Source organism: Bos grunniens, chromosome 23, assembly GCF_055505025.1.
Source record: "Bos grunniens cultivar Pamir isolate PY7600 chromosome 23, Bosgru_T2T1.0, whole genome shotgun sequence".
In the NCBI taxonomy this organism is placed as follows: Eukaryota; Metazoa; Chordata; class Mammalia; order Artiodactyla; family Bovidae; genus Bos; species Bos grunniens.
Window position 1 is genome coordinate 14,196,956 of NC_141187.1, and position 23,207 is coordinate 14,220,162.

Here is a 23,207-nt window from a genome sequence, read left to right on the forward strand (position 1 = left end):
GACTTACAGAGCCTAAGATCTGTGTGTAGGCGTATGTGTGTATGTCTGTGTGTGTGTGTGTGCTGAGTGTGCACATGTATTTATTCTAGGCTACGTGTTGGTTCTTTCCTCATCCGGTCTGCCAGAACAGGGATATGGTCTTGAGCTTTGGAAAATAAACAAGCTTCTTAGGAACTTGGAATTCGGAAGGAACTTGGCTGTGTGGACAAGAGACACTTGTCCTCCTCAGCAATGCTTCCTTCTCTCCCCACCCCACCCCCATTTTCCTCTCTGCTTCCCCCTCCCTCCTTATCTTCCCCCAAGAGAAAGACTCAGTTCTGTGCACTGGCCAGGTCTCCCACCGAGAGGGCTCCCCTCAATGAGGGACAGAGGAGGTGGGGGGCCTGCCCTGGGCTCTTGTCTCCTTAGGTTGAGGGACTTACAACATCTTTTCCTCAGCTGTCCAGATCAGTCGCTCCCATTCCCATTTCTGAAGATGATCTGAAAACCAAGTTCCTTAGTGGAAGCCTCACTTTGGGCCACAGGAGTAGCTTTGGGTGTGGGGGTAAAGAGCTGGATCCAGAGCTCTGGGCTGGGGAGGCAGGAGCTGCAGGAGAGATGCTCCCAGGACTGGCTGGCAGAGCTGGAGCCTGTCTCCTCTCCTTTACCAGCCTTGGGGGTGGGTGGACCCAGGATGAACGCCCATGTTGTTCTCTGAGCAGCTCACTTGTCATCCCTGAGCCTCAGTCTCCTCATCCATAAATCGGGTGTCATAGTACTTGTTCATCAGACTTGAGGTGATCAGGGCACGCTAAGTGTTCAGCAGCACCCGATCTGGAGTGGGGCCTCAACACCAGGCAGCTGTTACTTCTGTTCATGATTAGCGTTAGTCTGTGCTGTCTTGCGCTTAGTTGCTCAATCGTGTCTGATTCTTTGCAACCGCCAAGGACTGTAGCCCACCAGGCTCCTCTGTCCATGGGGATTCTCCAGGCAGGATTCTGGAGTGGGTTCCCTTGCCCTCCTCCAGGGGGTTGTCCCTACCCAGGGATCAAACCCAGGTCTCCTGCATTGCAGACAGATTCTTTACCATCTGAGCCACCAGGGAAGCCCTAGTGTTTGCCTAGGGAGCAGTATTCCATCCCTTCAAGTCCCTGTTCTTAGGGAGCGCATCCTGCCTCATGTTCTAGTGGGGCTTGTTTTAATCCATTTGAGCTGCTACAATGATGTGTCATAGACACCGTGGCTTATAAACAACAAATGACTGGAGGCTAGAAGTCCAAGATCATGGCATTTGGTGGATTTGGTCTCTGGAGAGCCTGCTTCCTGGTTTCATAGATGACCATTTTCACTGCCCTCACATCGTGGAAGGGGGAGGTGGTCCTCTGGGGTCATGCCATGTATGACAGCTCTGCTATCACGACCCAATCACCCCCCAAAATCTTATTTGCAGCATGCAAGATTTTAGTTGCAGTAGGCAAACTCTTAGTTGCAGCATGTGGGAGCTAGTTCCCTGACTAGAGATCAAACCCAGGCCTCCTGCATTGGGAGGGCAGAGTCTTAGCCACTGGACCACCAGGGAAATCCCATCATGCGTTATTTCAAACCAGAGTCACTGAGCACCTAGAATGCCGGAAGCACTGTGCTGGGTGCCGTGGCTGTAGAGGTGAGTGAAACAAGACCCCTGCCCTCCAGGGGCTCAGAGACCACGCGGAAACTGAGAAATTAACCAGCAACAGTAAAGAAGGTTCCCATGTGCTCAGAGGGCCTCAGTAAACATAAGGGACTGGGGCCCTGAGGAACTGGGGGAGATGATGGAAAGCTTGGTGGTGGGGGGTAGTCCTTCATGAGGCTCTAAGGGTGAGCAGAAGGTGGGGGATCCTGGAGGACAACCATGTTTAGGGGAGCCTTCCAAGGTTCCTGCTGCCAGTGAGAGCACCTATGCTGTCTTGAGGCAGTGTTGAGGGGCAGAGCAGAGGGGAGGTTTCCCAGAGGGACTGCCTGAGCTGGGTCCTGAAGCAGGAGTAGGAGCTCGGGCAGGCAAGGTTGGGGAGGACTCTTCAGAGGGGACTGCTTGTTCGAGAGCACAGAGGTCCAGCTGGGAGGTGAGCTGGGGCAATCCAGGCAGCTTTCTTAGATGTTAACAAGTTTGGAGGACTTGGTCCTGTGTGATGGGGAACCAATGGATGGGCTCAGGGACGAGATCAGATAAGGGTATGAGAACGCTCATTCTCTAGGGGACTGGGTAAGAAGGGACGGAGAGAATTAAGTTGCTTAAAAAAAAAAATTGAGGGGGTAATCAGACTGTGGACCTACTCTGAAATTTACTTACAAGTTAAGGAGACAAACTGTCCCCATGTTCAACACGGAGCCTTCTAGAATCTGCTAGGAAGCACTAGAGCACAGCACACAGTGTCACCTGTCATACCCGGAGACAGTTCCTGGAGGGGAGGGAGGGGTCTGCCAACGCTGAGCACTCAAACCCAGTGCTGAAATCCACCGTGCTGGCCCTCCCGGAGTCTTGGTCTAATGAGGAGACAGAATCCAGGATGGTGTTAATACATGCTGAGACCAGAGGTAGCATCAGAATCCGAGCAGACTCAGAGGTTCTGGACCCCCATGTGTTCAAAGGACAGGAGAGTCATCTTCCACCCAAATACCTCTGGGCTCAGGGGGCCAGTCCCCACCTCTGGCTGCTCTCATCTGCCCACTGTCTTCAGCCGGGCTTACCCAGCAAGAATTTAAGAATTTAAAAGTAAAGATTTTTACTCCAAAATTCTTGCCCAGAGAATCCCATGGATAGATGGGCCTGGCAGGCTACAGTCCATACCCACACACAGGTGGGTTGCTCAGTCATTCAGTTGTGTCCTATTCTTTTTGATGCTATGGACTATAGCCCACCAGGCTTCTCTGTCCTTGGGATTCTCCAGGCAAGAATACTGGAGTGGTTTACCATTCCCTTCTCCAGAGGATCTTCCCAACCCAGGGATTGAACCCCGGTCTCCTGCATTGCAGGCAGATTCTTTACCAACTAAGCCACCAGGGAAGCCCCCCATCTAGTTTATTTTTATTTAGAAGATGCCCTCAGGAAGCACTAGTCCCCCTGCTGGTGGAGGGTGAGACAGACCAGGAAGTGAGTGTTTTATTGAGCACCCGAGTGACCATCTGGGAAGCTGCAGCTCCATCGCTCCATCTGGGAGACTGCAGTACGCCTCTGAATTGTTGAATCCATGGGGTGAGACACTGAGGCATTTATCCCTCCACTGCTGCCCATCCATGCTTGGGTTCCTAAGGCTGCCTACCCTGCACTGACTGAACACAGAGCTCTCCTCCCAGAGAGAATCCAACCCTCCCTCTCCCCCACCACCCCCCACCCCATCCCAGCAGAGAGAAAATGGTCTTTCAAGTACTGAGGGCAGGACTTCAACAGCATCTGCTCATCACTGGGGTGCTGATCACCATTGCAATTGTAATATCAGTTCAGTTCAGTTCAGTCGCTCAGCCGTGTCCAACTCTTTGCGACCCCATGAATCGCAGCATGCCAGGCCTCCCTGTCCATCACCAACTCCTGGAGTTCACTCAGACTCACGTCCATCGAGTCAGTGATGCCATCCAGCCATCTCATCCTCTGTCGTCCCCTTCTCCTCCTGCCCCCAATCCCTCCCAGCATCAGAGTCTTTTCCAATGAGTCAACTCTTCGAATGAGGTGGCCAAAGTACTGGAGTTTCAGCTTTAGCATTATTCCTTCCAAAGAAATCCCAGGGCTGATCTCCTTCAGAATGGACTGGTTGGATCTCCTTGCAGTCCAAGGGACTCTCAAGAGTCTTCTCCAACACCACAGTTCAAAAGCATCAATTCTTCAGCGCTCAGCCTTCTTCACAGTCCAACTCTCACATCCAAACATGACCACAGGAAAAACCATAGCCTTGACTAGACAGACCTTTGTTGGCAAAGTAATGTCTCTGCTTTTGAATATGCTATCTAGGTTGGTCATAACTTTCCTTCCAAGGACTAAGCGTCTTTTAATTTCATGGCTGCAGTCACCATCTGCAGTGATTTTGGAGCCCCCAAAAATAAAGTCTGACACTGTTTCCCCATCTATTTCCCGTGAAGTGATGGGACCTGATGCCATGAAATTTGTTTTCTGAATGTTGAGCTTTAGCCAACTTTTTCACTCCCCACTTTCACTTTCATCAAGAGGCTTTTGAGTTCCTCTTCACTTTCTGCCATAAGGATGGTGTCATCTGCATATCTGAGGTTATTGATATTTCTCCCGGCAATCTTGATTCCAACTTGTGTTTCTTCCAGTCCAGCGTTTCCCATGATGTACTCTGCATATAAGTTAAATTGTAATATAAATGGCTCCAATAATTACTTTATTAATATCTTCCTCCTGCACTAGAATATAATCTGTCTGAGGATGCAGACTGCATCACCATTTAATGCCCAGGACCTAGTTCAGTTTGTGGCTCAAGGCAGATGTTCAACTGATACTTACTGAGTGTAATTTAGAGGTTGATAAATTCATGGAAAAGGCTCAGTTCTGCCTGGGTGCTTTCTCTAGCCCTTTTCCTCTCTCCTTTTCTCTTGTCCCCAACCCCCAGCCCTGATATAGCAGAGTCTACAAGTTATTTGCCTATCCATCTAGCCTTCTTCTAAAGTAATAAAAACCGTAATATTTGACCTCGCCAGTGACAGTTTGGAAAAAGGGCCTCCTTCAAGACTAAGTGTGCCTATGTGTCTGAGTGCTCACCATGGCATGTGGAACTGATGACTGCCTCTTTCAGGCTATGTCCTCACTGGTGGAGGTGCACCCAACTTCTCTTACCGCCTTCCTGCTGGCTGGAATTTGAATACCATGACTGGAGCAGGAGCAGCCACCTTGTATTATTAGGTAGAAGCCCTGAACCATGAGAATGGTGGAAACTGAAAGAACTGGACACCTTGATGGTCAAGGAGCCTTTGCCCCAGCCCTGGGCTGAACCTCTGACCTTGCATTACATTACAGAGTCCTTGGTTATGCCCCTGTTATTCGGGGTTTTCTGTCACTTGCAGCTGAACAAGCTAATCCTAAGTGGCACATAAGGTGATTGTTAATTGACTTCTTAGTGTGTGTGTGCATACTTAGTAGTGTGTGCATAGTCGCTCAGTTGTTTCTGACTCTTTTGCAACCCCACGGACCGTAGCCCACCAGGATCCTCTGTCCAAGGGATTCTCCAGGCAAGAATACTGGAGTGGATTGCCATTTCCTCCTCCAAGGGATCTTCCTGACCCAGGGATCAAACCCACATCCCCTACGTCTCCTGCATTGGCAGGCAAATTCTTTACCACTGCATCACCTGGGAAGGAGGGAATAAATGACCCTCAGGGAGTGGAGGCAGAACTTGCTGAATGGGAGTCCCTGGTTCCTCCCACTGGGGGCCTCCTCCCAGCATCTCACCTCTCTCTGGGATTTGAGATGTTCTGTTCTGTCCCTGAGAAGCAGCTGCTCCAACGGACTCCCTTTCCCTTTGAAATGGTCCAGACATGCTCCATGTAGCTCCAGGCTAATATTGCTGCCACCCCTCTTCAAAGTTCTTTTGTTGTTGTTGTTGTTGGTGTGGGAGGGGGGCGACTGTTGTTCAGTCGCTAAGTTGTGTCCCGAATCTGCAGTCCCATGGACTGCAGCACGCCAGGCTTTCCTGTCTTTCACCAACTCCCGGAGCATGCTCAAACTAATGTCCATTGACACGGTGATGCCATCCAACCATCTCGTCCTCTGTCATCCCCTTCTCCTCCCGCCTTCAATCTTTCCCAGCCTCGGGGTCTTTTCCAATGGGTCAGTTCTGCCAATCAGGTGGCCAAAGTATTGAAGTTTCAGCATCAGCATCAGTCCTTCCAGTGAATATTCGGGGTTGATTTCCTTTAGGATTGACTGCGGGAAGGCAGGTACAATTCCCTCTTCCCACTGGGTCTCCTCACTGTCTTTAGGGAACAGGAAAGTCAGTGCTTTCTTGGCACTGTCTCCCACAGCCTGGCTGAGGGTGAGTCTGGGCCCCACCAGCCCCTGCTCCCAGGTCCGCACTGCGCAGGGGTGTGGGGATATAAAGGCAAGTAAAATAGAGAGTCCCACCAAGCAGCGAGAGGAAGACGCAGGAGGGCAGAGGACAGCCTTGGGCACACGTTATCGCGTGGGCACAGGGGTTATAAAAGCCCAGGGACTCAGAGCAGGGCTATGCTTCGGGAGGCGGGTGGTGAGCCTCTAGACCCTCCCCACCCGCAGGGCTCCATAGATCGTTTGTCATTGTCCCCTCAACCTTGGTTGTCCCAGGGCCGCCTTCGGGACAGAACTCGAGAAGGGGAGGACTTGGGGACGGGGTAACCCCGCCGGGTGGATCTGTCTTCCTAGCCACTCGCAGCTTTTGAGGTTACACTTTCCGGAAGGGGTCTGACGGAAGGTGTGACCTTGGCCAAGTCCCGTGCGCTTCTCCGGCCCCAGTTCCCTTTGGGGTACCCTGGACAGCTTGGGGGCGGTTTGGCTTTCCTTAGCAGAGGGATCCGGAAGGTGGTCCGGGTGCGGGATGAGGACGGCCCGACTCCTGCGCGCCCCGAACCCGAGCGCGCCGGCCCGGAGCGCAGTGCCCGGGACCTCCCGCGGGAGAAGGACCGGCCGGGGGGCCTCGGCGGCCAGGGTTGGAAAGCCAGGACCCGCCCGGCCCCTCCTGCGGGCGGGGCGGCCCCGCGCCGGCTCCTCCCCCGCGCCCGCCCGCGCGGCCGGGGCTCAGTGGTGCGCGCCGTGCCGCAGGTGGCAGCGATGGCCCAGTGCTGAGCGCCCCGCCATGGCCGGCGCCCCGGGGCTGCTCCGCCTGGCGCTGCTGCTGCTCGGGGCGGTGGGCAGGGCCGGCCCCCGCCCCCAGGTGAGAACCGCGGGCCCCGGGGCGGGGTTGGCGGCGGTGCGGGCTGCGGCGGGCCAGGCGTCCCGGACTTGAGCGAAACTCCGCGGGCGGCGGGGACCCAAGCCTCGGGAGAGCGGGGCCTAGGACAGTGGAGTGCCCCGGGCTGGGTGGCCGAGGTGGGGACTCGGACGGCGGACGGCTCCCCTAGCCCCGGCCAGGCGCCCGTCTTCCTGGCCGCCGGGGCCCCTTGGCCGGGCCACCGGCTGTCCCGCGGCCGCCCTGCGCAGACTTCTGCGCCCGGCATCTCCCCGGACCACTTTCCCAACTCCGTCTCCCCCAAACCCGTACCAGTGGCTCGGCTGCAGCCCGAGCTGCCCTCTCCCACTCGGCCCCAGACCCTTTCCTGCCGTGTCTGTGCCCCAACCCGCCACCGCTCGCCATGGGAGACCCTCCGGGAAGGCAGAGAGGCCAGGGTGTGGACCCCCAGCTCCACTCTCTTCCACCAGCAGCCCCCCCGGCACAGCCTATGACTCACAGCCCCAGGGACCCTGCAGTGGCAGCTTGCTGTCCTTCCTCCTGACCTCCCAGAGGGAACCTGAGAGCCACATCGGCTCCCCAGCCCCAAGGCAAACACGGAAAAGGCTCCCTGTTCCTCTGGAAGCAGGCAGCACCCTCCACACACACTCATCTGACACCCCCAGCTTGACCCTCTTGGTGGTCAACAAGCACCAGAGCTCATACTGGGATGCTCAGAGACACCTTGGCCTCCCCACGCCCTTGGAGAGCTGACCCCGGGGGACCCCTTGCTGCCTCCAGGCTCCTGGGCTGGGGGCTGTGTCAGCCTGCCTTAGGAGAGGGGAGTTGTCCAGAAACGCTGTGAGACGCTTGAACAGAGAGGAGGTGCAGGCTTGGGTGGCCTGTCCTGTGTCAGGGGGCTGTGTTTCCCTGTGACCTCCCACTCTTACCCCGAGACCTGAAGCTTTGGGGAGGGGACCTGTACAGGCCTTGAAATTTGTTCCAGGTGGGAGGCAGGAGGAGGAGGGGCTTGGGTGAGGGCCGACTCCATCCTTGGTTGAGAATCCAGATGTGGACAGATGCATCTCCCAGCTAAGGTGCCAGCTCTTCCTCAGCCCCCGTGTTTTTCCGAGACTCATTCCCTCCCTCTCCCTGTTCACCTGCCCTTGCCGCACAATGGCTTCCCTGGTATGCCTGGGATCTTTCCTGAGCCAGGACTGCAGACTGCTCTGGCTTACCTTTACCTCGTCCCCCTCCTCCTCTCCCCCTCCTCCTCCTCCCCCACTTCTTCCTCCCCCTCCTCCTCCTCCCCCACTTCTTCCTCCCCCTCCTCCTCCTCCTTGGGCTGGGACAGGGTCGGGGTGGGAGGCTCTGGTGCCTGGTCCCATCCTGCTCCAGGCCAAGTTTGCAGATTAAGCAAAAAAGAGAGGTTGTGGAAGCCACATGTCTTCTCCCCAAAGTTCCTTTGCCCAGAGGAGTGGGGCTTCTTGAACCCCCCCTCTTCTAATCCCCTCATTCTTCAGCCTTTGGCTAAGGGTAAAAGCCCAATATCCTGGGACCATATCTCTAGACCTGGGGACACAGAGAAGGGCAGGGTGAGCCAGGCTCCGAGCAGAGAAGGGGAGTTTCGGGGGGTGCCCCTGCTTTGAGCATTCCTGGCCCGCGGAGGTCTGAGTGACAAGCTTGGAGGTCAGACTGCAGTAATTGCGACACAACTCATCCTGCGTGTAAGACTCTATAAACACTGGTGGATTTTGCCTTCTATTTTCTGTTCATGAGATTAGCAAGACTAAGTTGCTCCCTCCATGTCCCTGCTGGGGGGATAAATCTCAGAAAAGGAGGGTTCCCTGTATAAAGTGAATCCAGCAGACCAGCAGCAGAGAGGAGAAAGGGGTGCAGGGCTGGGCTGGTGCCTAATACCTGCCCATCCAGGCGGGACCAAAGGGAAAACCGAGTGAGCTACCCACAGTCAGGCTGGCCAGGCTGGAGGGGGTACAGGCAGAGGGGGTGGTCGAATTGACCTCTGAAGAAGGGGACCTAGGCCACTCCATTGTTGCTGGGAAGGACCACCCCCTCCCCTATTCCTTTCCTCCCCAAGACCCCTGTGAGGGAGCTGGTCTACTGAGGGCAAGCCTTTGACACCCAAATTAGAGCCAGCTAAGACTGGGTTCAAATATTCCTGACCATTGCGAATGGAACCTCAGTTTCCTCATCTGTAAATAAGGGTCACGAGCCCTGCCACGTGGGAGTTCTGGAGCAGATTGAGACACTGGCATCCCGTGACGGCAGCTTTAGTCATTCAGGGCCTCTGACCCTCTTGTCCTCGGACATCTGGAAGCCTTCTCCAGGGTGGTGGAAGAGGGCTGGAGGTGGGGGCCCCTCTAGTGAAGGGTGGAGGGAGTCCAGAGGACACCACGGTCAGCGTGCAACTTCATTCTTGAGCTGGACTCCCTCCCAGACTCGGACTCCAGTGGGGATCAGAGCAGGAGATACCAAGAAACCACATCCTGCCCTCAGATGCCTGGCTGTGAGGAGAAGTAGGCTCTTCCTTAGCGGAAGGCTGCCCCTGAGTAGGTTCCTCCCTGTGTGTGAGAGATGAGGAGATACAGAGATACACAGAGACAGAGAAGGAGACAGAGACATAAAGAGAGGGACGGGGGAAAGGGGTTGTATGAACCCCTGTTTCTCCTCTGCACTCACGTGACCTTCTGTGACTTCCTGCCTGTGAGTCCGTGTCTGAAACATCTCAGCGTGTCATTGTGTATCTGACGGTGTGCATGTGTGACTCCAAGTGTGATACTGCATCTGTGGGGAGGGGTGTGTGTGTGTGTATGACAGACCTCTTAGAGTGTTAATGGGTGTCTGTCAGTGTGTGTCCGTGTGTGGGTGAGAAATAGTGTGCTTGTGACAGAACGTGTGACTCTTCCTCTGTATCTATGTGTGCGACAGTGTGACTGAGTATATGTCAGCCAAGGGGTCTCTGTGTGTGTACCTGACCATCTGTGTGTTCGTGTGTGGGAGAGAGACTCTGTCATGTCTTAGTGTGTAAGCATGTGCTCCACGGCATGTGTGATAACGTGTGTGGCAGAGTGTCCCTGGGAGGGGTCTGTGCATGTGAGAATGTGTGTATGGTCTTCCCTGCCCTGCCCTTCTGCTCATGCATCTGGAGTCTTTAAGGAAAAAGAAATGGGGCCAAGAGCGCAGGGACCAGCAGCCCCACCCCTGCAGATCTCAGAGGCCATCGGTGATGGCTGAGCTCTGGAAGTCAGGCGGAGAAGATGAGGCCGGGTCCTGCCTTGGGGAAGACGCAGGGCTGCGCCAGCTGGTAGACCCCAGAGTTGTCACCGGAGCCCTCTTTTCCCTCTCCCATTTTCCCCACCTCAGAGGCCCGTCTTTCCTCCTTCCCTTCAGTCAAAAATGTTCCCAGAGAAGGAAAGAATCTGATGCACTTATTCATACTGAGACATGAGGCTGTAGGAGGAATTCTTCAGGTTAGCAGCCAGTGTTTGGAGGTGTGCCCTCCCAGGGTGTTGGAAAGTCCCTCACCTCGAGAGCAACCACCCGCTCCATGTCCTTCTCTCCCTGCTCGTCCTCCTTAGAACATTGCCCATTCATACAGGGCTGGATAACTCCTAAAGCTTTTCACTACTTTATCTTGCTGGAACTGTCCTGGAATTCTTAGAGAACAGTGATGTGCCCATTTTACAGATGAGGAAATTGAGGCCTGAGAAGGTTAACATTTGTCCCATCAGTCCCACATTAACAGACTACTGGGATTTATGCCCAGGACCTGTGACTGTCTGTCCAGTGCTCCCTCCTGGCCTCTTCGTTCTCACCTCTTGTTTCCTCCCTAAACTCTTCAGTCTGAGAGATGCCCCCTCCTTACTGTGACCTCCACCCCAGGCATTGCCCCCATTTGCCTTCACCCCCATGCAGAGAGTGCCCATAACACCTGGTGAGTCCTGATTCTAAAAACGGCCAGCCTGCCCTCACCCAGGCCTGTCAAGTGCCCCGATCTCCAGCCAGCTCTGCAGCCTGTGAGGGGCAGGGCTTCCATCACTGAATCCTCTCCACCACCCAGCCCCCGCAGCCCCTCGTCTCCAGGCCTGGGGCAGGACCTCACATCTAAGGGGGATGAAATGGGGTAGGGTGGGGCGGGGGGGGCGCAGTGGGCAGGGCCAGGCCCCTCCTCGCAGTTCACTGCTTGCTGGAAGGCACGGAGGCTTTGCTATTGGCTACGTTTGCAGCTGGAAGATGCCACGAATTAAGCTGAATGGTCGGTCCTTGGCATGAAAATATGTTAGTTTCCTCCTGCCAGAAGTTTGTTGATCCTAGAAATGAAGGAGGGGTAGGACCCTGACTCCCCGGGAAGCCTGGCTGCCTGGACCACGCTTTGCTTTCTCCCATCAACAGCAGAAATCCAGGACAGCTGTTGTTGACTGAGTTTTCCAAGTACCGGGGCCCTTTAGCATCAACTCACTTAATGCTCATGAGGAGGGAGGGACTATGGTTATTTCCAGTCTGTGCAGGTGTGAGCTCAGGCTGGAAGTTAAAACTCTTGGACAAGGTCAGAAAATCAATATATGAGAGAGCCAGGGTCAGCCCTGGCTCTGCGCCCAAAGCCAGGTCTATTCACGCATCTCCGTGTAACCGTGCTCCCCTGGGCCCCGGGCCTGGCCGCACTGATTAACCTCAGCCTTGTTCCAGGCCAGAGCCTCCCAGCTGCCCCCGGTCCTGAGAAGATTGTGAACAGTGGTCCGTAGCCGTCCTCAGCTTGCTCCCTGGAGCTGTAGTGTCCCCATCTCTGCCGCGTTGTTTCGGCCAGGCCCCCCTGCTGAAATGCCCACCCTCTGCCCTTGCTGGGTCCAATCTCTCCCCACAGATTCCCTGCTTAACCCCCGCTCACAGCTCCCAGAGGGCCCCCTGACCCCCCCAGAACTCTTAGGTCTGCACCAAGTTCTGCCGCAACCTGAGCAGTGTCACCTACCTTCTCTGCTGTGTCCTGAACAGCATTTGTCCCCAACCCACCCCCGAGGAGCCTGCGGATTCTCTCAGGCACGGGCTCTGCCCTCATCTTTGTGTTCCCCATGTCCCTCCGTCAGACCTGCCACCCAGAGCCTGGCACAGTATTACTTCCATAAACACCAGGTGGGGAGAGGCCAGAGGTCTGGTAGTTTGTGTGTTTGACTGGGGAGAGGTGGGGCGGAAGTGAGCAGTATTTGGAGAACTTCAACTGGTGCAGGAAGATGGCAGCGAACCCTGTTGTCAGGAAGCCCTCTATCTGAGGGGGGCGACCCAGCCCCTGTTCTCAAGGAGCCCCAGCCTGAGGGGACACATAGCCCCGTCCTCAGGGAGCCCCGTCTGAGGGGAGACGCAGCCCTGCCTCAGGGAGCCCCAGTCTGAGGGGAGACACAGCCCCGCCTCAGGGAGCCCCAGTCTGAGGGGAGACACAGCCCCGCCTCAGGGAGTCCCAGTCTGAGGGGAGACACAGCCCTGCCTCAGGGAGCCCCAGTCTGAGGGGAGACACAGCCCTGCCCTTGGGGAGCCCCAGTCTGAGGGGAGACACAGCCCTGTCCTCAGGGACCCCCAGTCTGAGGAGGGACACAGCCCTGCCTCAGGGAGCCCCAGTCTGAGGGGAGACAGCCCTGCCTCAGGGAGCGCCAGTCTGAAGATAGTTTCTTGTCCAAAGCTCTGCTCGGAGCAAGTGACAGGGCTGCCTCTGCCTCCAAGTCCCCTGGAGGTTGGTGGCCAGCCTGGCCTTCCTGGTGTCCTTACCCTTTAACCCCACTCCCCACCTCCACCCCCAGACTTCTGACTTCCATGAGCTTCCTCGTTCTCACTCCCTGGCCCTGACACACCTTCTGCCCCAGTTCCCAGCAGTGACCTTGCTTCCCGCCTGCTTTCCTCCTGGAAAGAGAGATGGAGTGGGATTTCTTCCCAGTCTCCCTACCCCAACCACCAGCAGCTGCCGTTTTCAGGGGCAGGAAGAGAAGGAAAGTGAGTCTGGGGGTTTGATCCACCAGGACTGGCTTCAGTGAAAACTGTTTGGACCCCTCAGATGTAGCTAAAATTGTGATACTGCCTTTGCTGTTGGGTTTGATTTCTTGTTCTTTTTTTTTTTTTTAATAACAAATACACTTGACCTTTGCCCTCAGAAGAGGACTGTCTCTTAGGTATCTCCCCCTGTGGTCTCAGCACACTTACTCTAAGAGTGTGGCTGGGGCTCAAGCAAGCTTGTTTCGCCCCTTGCCCAGGGCTTCCTAGGCAGCCAGGGATGAGCCCAAGACAACCTGTGTCTTTATGTGAAGTGTCTCATAAACCAGCGGTCCCCAACCTCTTTGGTACCAGGAACTGGTTTTGTGGAAGACAGTTTTACCGCGGTGGGGGGATGGTTTTGGGATGACTCAAGCTTCCCAGGTGGCGCTAGTGGTAAAGAAACTGCCTGCCAGTGCAGGAGATATAAGAGATTGGAGTTCTATCCCTGGGTCGGAAAGGCTCCCCTGGAGGAGGGCGCTGCAACCCACTCCAGGATTCTTGCCTGGAGAATCCCATGGACAGAGGAACTTGTCCATAGGGTTGCAAAGAGTCGGATATGACTGAAGCGACTTAACACACCCACAAGTGCATTATATTTATTGTGCACTTTATTTGTATTATTATTACATTAACTCCACCTCAGATCATCAGGCATTAGATCTCAGAAACTGGGGACCCCTGTTACAAACCACAACTCAGCTTAAATCTGGGCAAGATTACCCAGACACCAGATCCAGTGTGCTTAGGGCACCACCAGTCAAGGATGCAAGCTCCCCAAAGGACGCTGTTTTATTTTCAGCACAAATGCTTATTGTTGTGATTTTAAAAAGTGAAATTTTGTTTTAAATTATGTATAGGTCCTAAATTTTATCCAAGGGGCTCCCTGGTCATTTGTGTGTCTGCAGCCTCTAAGTGAGGAATATTTAGAATCTTCAGCCTGTTCAGGAAAAAATACAAATAAAAAAGAAACATAGTCCCAAGACATATGTAAAGGAAGTACACTACAGTGTCTGGGAATGGATAATTCTCTCTTGGGTGCATCTGCTTGGGTCTGTCTAAAAGCCAGTTGTGTTACCTTATCTGAAAGTGGAGCTTCTTATCCCCCTGCTCACAGATAGGGGGGCCCCTCCCAATGCAGGCCTAATCTCTGTGTCCTGGAACTTTTCTGACCCCTTTACCCCATGTCCTCAAGACTTCTCCTTCTCCAGTTGATAGAGCTGGGCTGGGCTGATGTTTGACCCATGTTGTGCTAGAAGGAGACAGTGCAGGCTTGTGTTGACCTCCCAGATAACATGGTTGCATTTTGTAGGAGGGACGTTAGAGCAGTGCCCTTTTTGGCACAAGGGACTGGTTTTGTGGAAGACAGTTTTTTCCTGGACTGGGGGTTGGGGGAATGGTTTCAGGATGATTCAGGTGTGTTACAATTACTGTGCACTTTATTTCTATTATTACATCAGGTCCACCTCCAATCATCAGGCATCAGGTCCCAGAGGCTGGGGACCCCTGTAGTAATGGGAAATAGTACCAGGGTCTGCAGCATTGAATCCCACCACAGCCCACATCATCCACTGCTCCAACAGTCACTGATCTGGGAGGCTCCTGGTCCTAACCTTAGCTCTGCTCCTTGGAGTGCTGTGTGACCTTGACTGAGCCCCTCTCCCACTCTGAGCCTGCGTGTCCCCTTCTAGAATGGTGGATGAAAGTGTGAGAACTTCACAGGCAGGTTGACTGGGCACTGGAAAGGAGCCCGTGGCAGTCACGAACCCCAGGGCCCTCAGGAAATCTCTGCTGGGTGGGGGCAGATGAAACCATGAATGAGACACTCCCCCTCCTTCACTCACCCCAACATCATCCTTTCAGTAGCCATGGGTTGGACATTTACTACACCTCAAGGTATGCAAGGAGAAGGCACTGGTGACCCACTCTCGTACTCTTGCCTGGAAAATCCCATGGACAGAGGAGCCCGGTAGGCAGCAGTCCATGGGGTCGCACAGAGTCGGACACGACTGATGCGACTTAGCAGCAAGGTATGCTCTGGGAGGCATAAAGATGTAAAAGCATCCACTGGGGCCCCTCATTGCGTTGTCACCCCCTTGCAAAGATGGCCAAAGCCTGTGGGGTTTGGGGCCCTAAGATCCCCTAAAGATCAAGAAACCAAGTGTGTGGGGGCAGAGGGTAAAATAGACTTGAATTGGACCCAAGGGGCCCCTTTTTCTTTCTTCTCCCCAGGGTGCCACCGTGTCCCTCTCGGAGACTGTGCAGAAATGGCGAGAGTACCGACGCCAATGCCAGCGCTTCCTGACCGAGGCCCCGCCCCCGGCCGCAGGTGAGAGCAGGGGGGGCCCCCACCCAGCTGCCCAGAGCCTTCGGAGGCCCCCCAAGCTGGCTTGGCCTCCCTTGCCTCTCTAGGACCCGCATCTGCCCTATGCCTTGGGGTGCAGCCGTGTAGCTGCTGTGCCCCTCTCCAGGGCCCCCCAGGAGCTGACACCAGGCCATTCCGTGCTGTGTCCTCAGCACCTCCCGGCTTATGCCCGGACTGAAGGCCCCACTCACGTACTTACAGTAATGAACATTTAGGGGGCTTGTGTGGGCTGTTTTAAAGAATAGAGGATTGAAGCCAGACAGGCCTCTGTTCCTGACCTGCGGTCCTGACCCAGTTACCTGAGGAAGTGATCTTGGGCTGGAGAGGTACCGAGGCGCCGTCCCAGTCACAGGAGGTGTGGAATTTCAGAAAAGGCCATGAAGATTGTGTATTAAGCACTTATTATGCTCTGATATCTTTGCTGCCTACACTATTTGTCCCTGCTCAGCCCTGTGGGCTGGGAAGTCAACCCCATTTTACAGATGAGAAAACAGAGACCTTAAGTACTTGGCTCCAAGTCCCTCTGCTGCTAAGTGGTGCCTGTTGGGTGGGAACGTGCTAGGCAGGGAGCTTTCTGCTGCGTAGCCTCCCCAATGGGGAGCAGGGGAAAGCAGAACGCGCCGCAGCCAGGCTCGGACTCAACGCCTTCCCCCTGCACCAGACCTCTTCTGCAACCGGACCTTCGACGACTATGCCTGCTGGCCGGATGGGTCACCAGGCTCCTTTGTGAATGTCAGCTGCCCCTGGTACCTACCCTGGGCCAGCAGCGGTGAGTCCCCTTCCCCACATGGACCTCCCCTCCCCAATGTCCAGGAGGCTCGGGTGGGGGTGGGGGTGGCATAGGGTGCTTGCTGCTTCCTTTCCACTGAGACACCGTCTCCCCACTCCCGAAGGTCTTTAGGCCTCCTCACGGTGGTCTGCCTACCTTTCCTTGGGGGTGGGGAGTGGTAGGGGATGGTATCAGGTATAACCTGGGCCTGAGGCTTGTACTGGCAGGTGTCTGTAGGGAAAGCATGGGCTCTGACTTAAGAAAGAAATGTGAGCACCCGCTTTTATGTAGTAATCAGGAAAGGGATCAGGCAGGAACAGTTCCTGGGTACTTGGGGTGGAGTGGTTTGAGATGTCATTGCTGTGTGTGTGTATGCATGTGTTTGTAGATGCCCCACTTCCCTGGTGGCTCAGATGGTAAAGAATCTGCCTGCAATGCAGGAGAAACAGTTTCAATCCCTGGGTTGGGAAGATCCCCTGGAAAAGGGGATGGCAATCCATTCCTGTATTCTCACCTGGAAAATCCCATGGACAGAGGAGCCTGGCGGGCTGCAGTCCATGGGGTTGCAAAGAGTCGGACACGACTGAGCAACTAACGCTTACCTGATAGTGCCCTGGAGACACCTCCTGACTTTTCAAGGGGTTCACTGCTCAGAGGAACCCAGGCAGTGGTGATCAGGCCTTAGTGGGATTGTCCTCCGGCCCTCCCCAGCTCACTCCTGCCTGTAGGGGACACCTTGTGGTGGGAAGGGTGTGATTGGGTAGGTGAGAGGGGCTTTGGGGTGCAGAGACCTACAGAGACTGCAGAGGGAGCTCTGACTGGAGGGGGAGACCATGTGCCCCACCCCCCATCCGCCCCATGTGTCCCAGGAGACAAGCACCCTTGCCTCAGAGAGCTCACAGTCTCAGGAAGGGAGAAAAGATACTGTCTTATAATAGTGATACTTACTCAGTGCCTGCTTTGTGCCCCATCCTGCCCTATAAGGCAAGTATTCATGTAATCCTTACAATGACCCGCTGTATGCTTGTAATATAGATAGGGGAACTGAGTCCCCAGAAAGTTTACACAGCTCACTCTAGATGATGTGTCAATGGCAGGGCCAGGATTTGAAGGCAGCCTGTGCTCTTAATGACAGTGCATTGAAGGGGCCTGAGACCAAGCAGAAACTGGCCCAGAAGCAGGTGTGAGAGGGAGGTCATGCTGTGGGAAGCTAGTGGGCTTCCTGGAAGAGGCAGCTGCTTAGTGGAACATCTGGGCACCTGGCAGGGCCCGGCGTCAGCTTCAGCTCAGAACATGGAATGGAGGTCAGACGAAGTCCCAGCTGGAGTCCTGAGGACTCTCTCTCCTGCTGTGCCCTCCTGGTATGCCCAACCACCCCGAGGGGCATGCTGAGAGCCTGGGCTGGAAAGAGGCAGGCACCAGGGTGAGACAGAGCGGCCCAGTGCCCTTCATGCAGCTCTTCCATAAGCACTTTATGTACCTACAGTCATTTAATCCTCACAACAACTTTTCAGGGCTCCAAGTACTCTAAGAATACCTCATTTAGTACTCCAATGACCCTCCCCTCTTACAGAGGAGGAAACTGAGGCCCAGAGATGCTAAATGACTTTTCCAAGCTCTCACAGTGAGTGAATAGCAGACCCATGAATCAGCCCAGGAGTCTGGTTCAGATTAAGCGTGTGTCATTTCTGCACCAGGCTTCCTCCAGTGTGCGGGCACATGTGTGTTCCTGTGTGTGTGGGTCTGGGCATGGAGACAGGGGAGCGACCTGAGCCTCTGCTGGCTGGACCACCCCAAAGGAGGGCAGTGAACTGCTTGCCTTCTCCCTGGAGATGAAATCTTATGATTCTGCCTCACACTGTTCCAAGTGGCTGTGTGCGCTTGACTGAACTTCTAAACCTCTCTGTGCCTCTGGACATCATGTGGGAGCGGGGATATAGCCAGGTGATGGTGGTGTTAGGAGGATTTCAAATTCCTAAAAAATGGTTTCTGTCAATTTTTTCCACCCACCTGACTTGTCTTCCCCACTTCCCTCAATACACACAGGTTCCCAGCTCCCCAAAGGTTTGGGACTGGCTGGCTGGCTGGCCCTCTAGACCCCGGGGAGCCAGGCGCAGGACAGGGCCCATCACTCAGCACTAAGCCACCCCCAGCTCTGCCTGCTGCTCGCGGCTCCATCCATCACCTTTAATTTTATTTGAGCAGGAAATAGGTCCTGGTGGTGCCCATTTATGAGCGAACATGGTTTTATTGCTTTCTCCATGAAGATAACAGCCACTGCACAGGCCCCCTGCCAGCTTCCACCCCACCGCTCCCCGCCTCACTCCCTTTTTTGACCAAGCTAACTCACTCCCTTTTTTGACCCTTGGGATCAGAGACTCTGCCTCCCTCTCCCCTCTCTCTGAGTTAAGGACCCACAGAGATACCCACCCTGGGTTCCTGCAACATAATCGCTGTCTCTGGCCTGTCCTGGCTGTCCCCTTGGCAGGAGCTGGCACGGGGAGCTTCCCTCACCCCCTCCCAGGGCATGGGAGATGAGGAGGGGGCAGTTCTGAAACTTTCTTGGGCTAATCAAGGGAGTGCCCTAAGTGAAAATGTCGTTGTGGGAATTAGGAATGTGAAGAAGAAAGAGGAGCAGATCTTAGTCAATGTCCTGGGAGAAAACACACTCAGCTGGGAATCTCAAAAGAACCCGACAGAGGGACCACTTCAGAGGTTGGTCTGGGTTAACCTGGTGTCTCAGCGGTAAAGAATCTGCCTGTTATGCAGGAGATGCAGGTTCAATCCCTGGATCGGAAAGGTCCCCTAGAGGAGGGCATGGCAGTCCACTCCAGTATTCTTGCCTAGGAAATCCCATGGACAGAGGAGCCTGGCGGGCTACAGTTCATGGCATCGCAGAGTCAGGCACAACTTAGCAATTAAACAACAACAAGGAACATAAAGCACCAGGACTATAAGAGTGGGAAGCTGAAAAAAAAAAAAAAAAGAGTGGGAAGCTTTAGTAGCCCTAGGTCCCAGTGGGGCAGGAACAGGGCTGTGGTGCCCTCATGACAGCTGGAGGTCATGAAGATGGAGAGGCCACCAGCAGGACAGGGCCATGGTCACAGAGAGGCAAAAACCGCTGCCAGAACCTCAGAATCAAGGCAGAAAGGGAGCAAGGGAGAAATACCCCAGCCTCTCTTTCCAACTGTCTTCCTACCTCCTGCCAGTGCCTCCCATTAGCTAAACCCAGCAGAGGGCCGGGAGCTCAAGTGATACTGTCCACAGGGGTCAGCCTTCTGGGGCGCAGGGCAGGGCAGAGGAATGAGTGACTCGAGAAATAATTCGAAACAATTACCCAGGGCAGGTCTGGGTTAAGAGCTGGGGATGTCAGTGAGACCTTAGAGGTGTGTGAGTGTGCGGGCTTTGGGGAGAAGGGGTGACTCTCATGGGGCTTGAAGAGGTTGCTCAAGAGCCAGGGAAGTGGTGCCGAGGGAGGTCAGAGCCACCTCTTCTGCCTGGGGTGTGGCATTAGGAAGGCTTCCAGAGGGAGGTGTCGTTGGGGCCAGGCCTTAAAGAACAGGTGGATGGAGATGGAGGACGGGGAGGAGGGCCCTCCAGGGTGGAGGATGTTTAGGCACCAGCTCGGAGACGGGGCCGGGACTCGGAACTGTACAGCATCCCAGGGATGCCAGCCGAGTCCTTGAACGCAGACCCCTCTAATTCAGAACCGGGGATTGCACGGAAAGGGTAGGGGCAGGTGAGTCAGGGAAGGAAGGGCTCCAGAGGAGATGCCTTGTGTCCACAAGATTTTCTCTCTGGAAACCAAGAGGCTGGAGTGGCGTCCAAGAGCCTGCTGCCACCTGAGGGCCCTCCAGCAACCTCGCTTCCCAGCCAACAGCTGAGCTGCTTGTTACAAATCATTCCAGTCTCATTAGCTGCACCCTCTCCTGATCCCTACCTGTTTGTGAGCTTGGTTCTAATTATAGGAGAGTCATAAAATGCTTTAAAAATAGCCTATAACTCACAATTCTTGGTAACTCTGACAGGTGCCTCCCTGGAGGAGCTTTCGCAGCAGGCCAGGGTTGCGGAAGGAAGCCGAGGCCCCCTGCTGGTCCTGGAGGGATTTCAGCTGCTGCAGGGTTCTAAATTCCAGCCCAGCCCCAGTGAAGGGTACTCTTTTGAAGAATTGGGGCCAGGGTAGGGGTGGAATTGGGCAGGAGCAGGGCTTTCACTGTGACTGTGTTCTGAAGGCCAGCCAGGCACCCAGGTGGCGCTAGTGGTAAAGAATCCGCCTGCCAGTGCAGGAGATGCAAGAGACATGGGTTCGACCCTGGGTCAGGAAGATCCCCTGGAGAAGGAAATGGCAACCCACTCTTGTATTCTTGCCTGGAAAGTTCCATGGACAGAGGAGCCTGGTGGGCTACAGTCCATGGGGTTGCAAAGAGTTGGACATGATTGAGCACGCGTGCGCGCACGCACACACACACACACACACACACACACACACACACACAGCTACCAGGCATTTCATGTGCTTTCACTTCTAGTCTTCACACCACCGACCTGGGAAGTTATTATGGTTTCCATTTTACAGATGAGGAAACTGAGACCCAGGGAGGTCTGCCCCAGGTCCCATAGCTGGTTGAGGGCAGAACCAGGATTTGAGCTTGAGGTCTTCCTCTATCCCTTGATGTGAGGCACAGCCCCTCACCTGGAGTCCAAGCCGGCCCCTTTAGTTCCAGCCCTGGCTTTGACCCTCATTCCTGCACTCTGGGGAGGTCCTGTGACTGCCGTCTTTGAATCTCGGCATCCCGGCCTGGAAGTTGGGGGCCCAGGCGTCCATGCTGGCCACTGCTGTTGCCAGGGTACAGGAGCTAATGGATTCATGAGCGCCTCTCAACAGCCCTGAGTGCCCGCATCCACGTGGAAGGGCGGCTGTTAGCTTGATTACGGACGCCGCTGCAGTTTCCGGGAGGGGAAGTGTTTAATTGGGGGTTTTATTTCCAGCACCAGGGTCTGACTTAATGAAATATTCCCTAGGCTTCCTGGCTCGTGGCCGGCTGCCTCCTGGTGTTGACAAGACCAGAGCCAAGCTTCTGGTTATGATATACCAGTAGCTCCCGGGCCAGATAAGGCTGGCCTGATAAGCTGGGCTGGGCCCTGACCCACCCCATCTCCAGCCAAGATGGGCGCCTGGGGACCACAGCCGGGCCAGGAACAGTTCTGGCTTTTAATATTTGCTGCTAATGAGGGGTAATTGACAGACGCGTTTGCATAGGCTCACTGAGCTTTGCAGGGATGCAGCGATCCCTTGACACTGTGCCAGTGACACATACATCTGTGCACATTCCACCTCCCTACCACCTCCCCATCCTCCCAGTTCGCCCTGAGAAGAGAACCCAGGAATGGCAGGGTGCAGGGGGCCCACACTGCCAAGAGGATCTGCTGGGAAGATGCAGAATGTTGGTGAATCCAGGCCCAGAGGAAGGGCAGAGAAATGGCACAAGGCCGTGGTGGACTGTTAGCAGCGAGTTCGGTGCTGACTCTTGGCCTTTTGGCCTCCAGAGGCAGAGGGCCAGGGGCTGTGATCCTGATTCTGCCACTCCCTGGCTGGATCATCTTGGGCAAGTCACTTGGCCTCTTAGAGGCTCGGTTTCTTCATCTGTAAAATGGGATTCTCGGCGCCTAACCTTGTAAGGTGGTTGTGATGTTCTCAGGTGTCAGGCGTATAGCAGGTGCTCAAAACCTGATTCTGTGACAGTGCAGCCTGCCGAGAGGGCTTGAGAGAGGAAGGAAAGCATCCATTTGTGTGCCTCCTGGCTGCCAGACCCTGTGCCCCTGTGGCGAGTTGAGTGTTATTAGGGTCACACTGCTGCGTCCTGGGTCGGTGGTACTTCCATGGTTTTGGCTGCACTGCTGGGTCCTCTCCCTTGCCTGGCCCCTCTGCCTCCTCACCTCTCCCCACTTCCTCCCATCTAAACGGGCCTCCAGAGAAGGCTCTGACACCAGTCTCACACCCTGTAGAATCAGCCCAGATCTCCATCAGTGCTGTGGGGTCATTACCCCTGAAGGCTGCTGTTGCTGTCATATCAGATGACTCAACCCCTGGGGAAGAATTCTAGGCACTCACGCAGCAGATCAAAGAGACGTCCGGGGGCTCATCCAGTCGCTTAAAATCAGACCTGATGCCTCCCCTTCTCTGCCTTTTTCCTTTTTTGATTTGTTCATCCTGTGTCGGGGGCTTCTCCTGCCGAGGGAAGTCCCACCATTTGATTTTTCAGGCTTTTGTTTCTCTTCCCCGGGGACGTCTCTTAAAATGCAGGTTCTTCTAGAAGCTGTGATGCCAAAAGCTGACTTAGCCCCACGGTATTACCAGATACTTTGTCTCCTAAATCAGGACCCTGCTCAGGGTCTCTGAAGAGCAGTGGGAGAAAGGAGAGTGAGCTGCAAGCTGGGGACTGGCTCAGGGGACCAGGGTCCCACTGACAGGCCCTGAAGGTGCCTGACCATGTAAGCGGAGGGTTGCCCCAGCCCTTAAAGTGAAGATGTCGGGCATACGACAGCAGTGGGTGGCTTGACGGTTTGTGAACTAGGAAATGCAGCCCCGGCCTCCATGGCGCGTCCCTCCTGGGCCCTGGTGGGTGGACCTGGGCTGGCGATGCTGCTGTCAGACATGCGTGTTAATTAGCCCCCTGCGCAGACCTGTCCTTACTGCTGCCTCACCTGGAAACTTCTGAGCAGCCGCTGCCACCCAGGGCCTCCCTCTCTCCCTCACGCTGAGCCTTCTTCCCACACCTGGGGAATCTGGTCTTTAAAATCTTTTTTCCTTTAGAATTAAAAAAACATTTATTTTTGGCTGTGTTGAGTCTTAGTTGTGGCATATGGGCTCAGCAGTTGTGGTACAGAGGCTTAGTTGCTCCCCGGCACGTGGGATCTTCCTGGACCAGGGGTTGAACCTGTGTCCCCTGCATTGGTAGGCGGATTCTTAACCACTGGACCACCAGGGAAGTCTTTTCAGTCTTTTAAAACTTGTTCTGGCCCCTAGTCCCCTCCTTGACACCCCCCGCCCCCGGTGCAAAATCTCTCCCCGCCTTTGTCCCTGGTCTCCTGGCCCTGGGGTCAGACTTATATTTCCTCTCAGACACAAGTAAGCCCCTATCACTGTGACCTCACTGCAAACTTGGGGCCACCA

The 23,207-nt window shown here is 55.0% G+C and overlaps 1 protein-coding gene across 5 annotated transcripts in view; it reads left to right on the forward strand.

The window, feature by feature from the left end:
- Positions 1–6,731: 6,731 nt before the first annotated feature.
- GLP1R (glucagon like peptide 1 receptor) overlaps positions 6,732–23,207 on the forward strand; it is a 37,247-nt gene continuing 20,771 nt past the window's right edge. For 3 of the 5 annotated variants that reach the window (XR_015153176.1, XM_086371559.1, XM_086371564.1), the window contains exons 1-3: positions 6,732–6,872; positions 15,132–15,228; positions 15,926–16,033. Coding sequence is in view for 4 of the 5 variants with exons in the window: in XM_086371559.1 (XP_086227685.1) it covers positions 6,795–6,872; positions 15,132–15,228; positions 15,926–16,033 (283 nt within the window). In the remaining variant the exon portion in view is untranslated. Of the gene's footprint in view, positions 6,873–14,762; positions 14,930–15,131; positions 15,229–15,925; positions 16,034–23,207 lie in introns of all 5 variants that reach the window. The other 2 variants (XM_086371560.1, XM_086371562.1) reach the window with 2 other exon arrangements.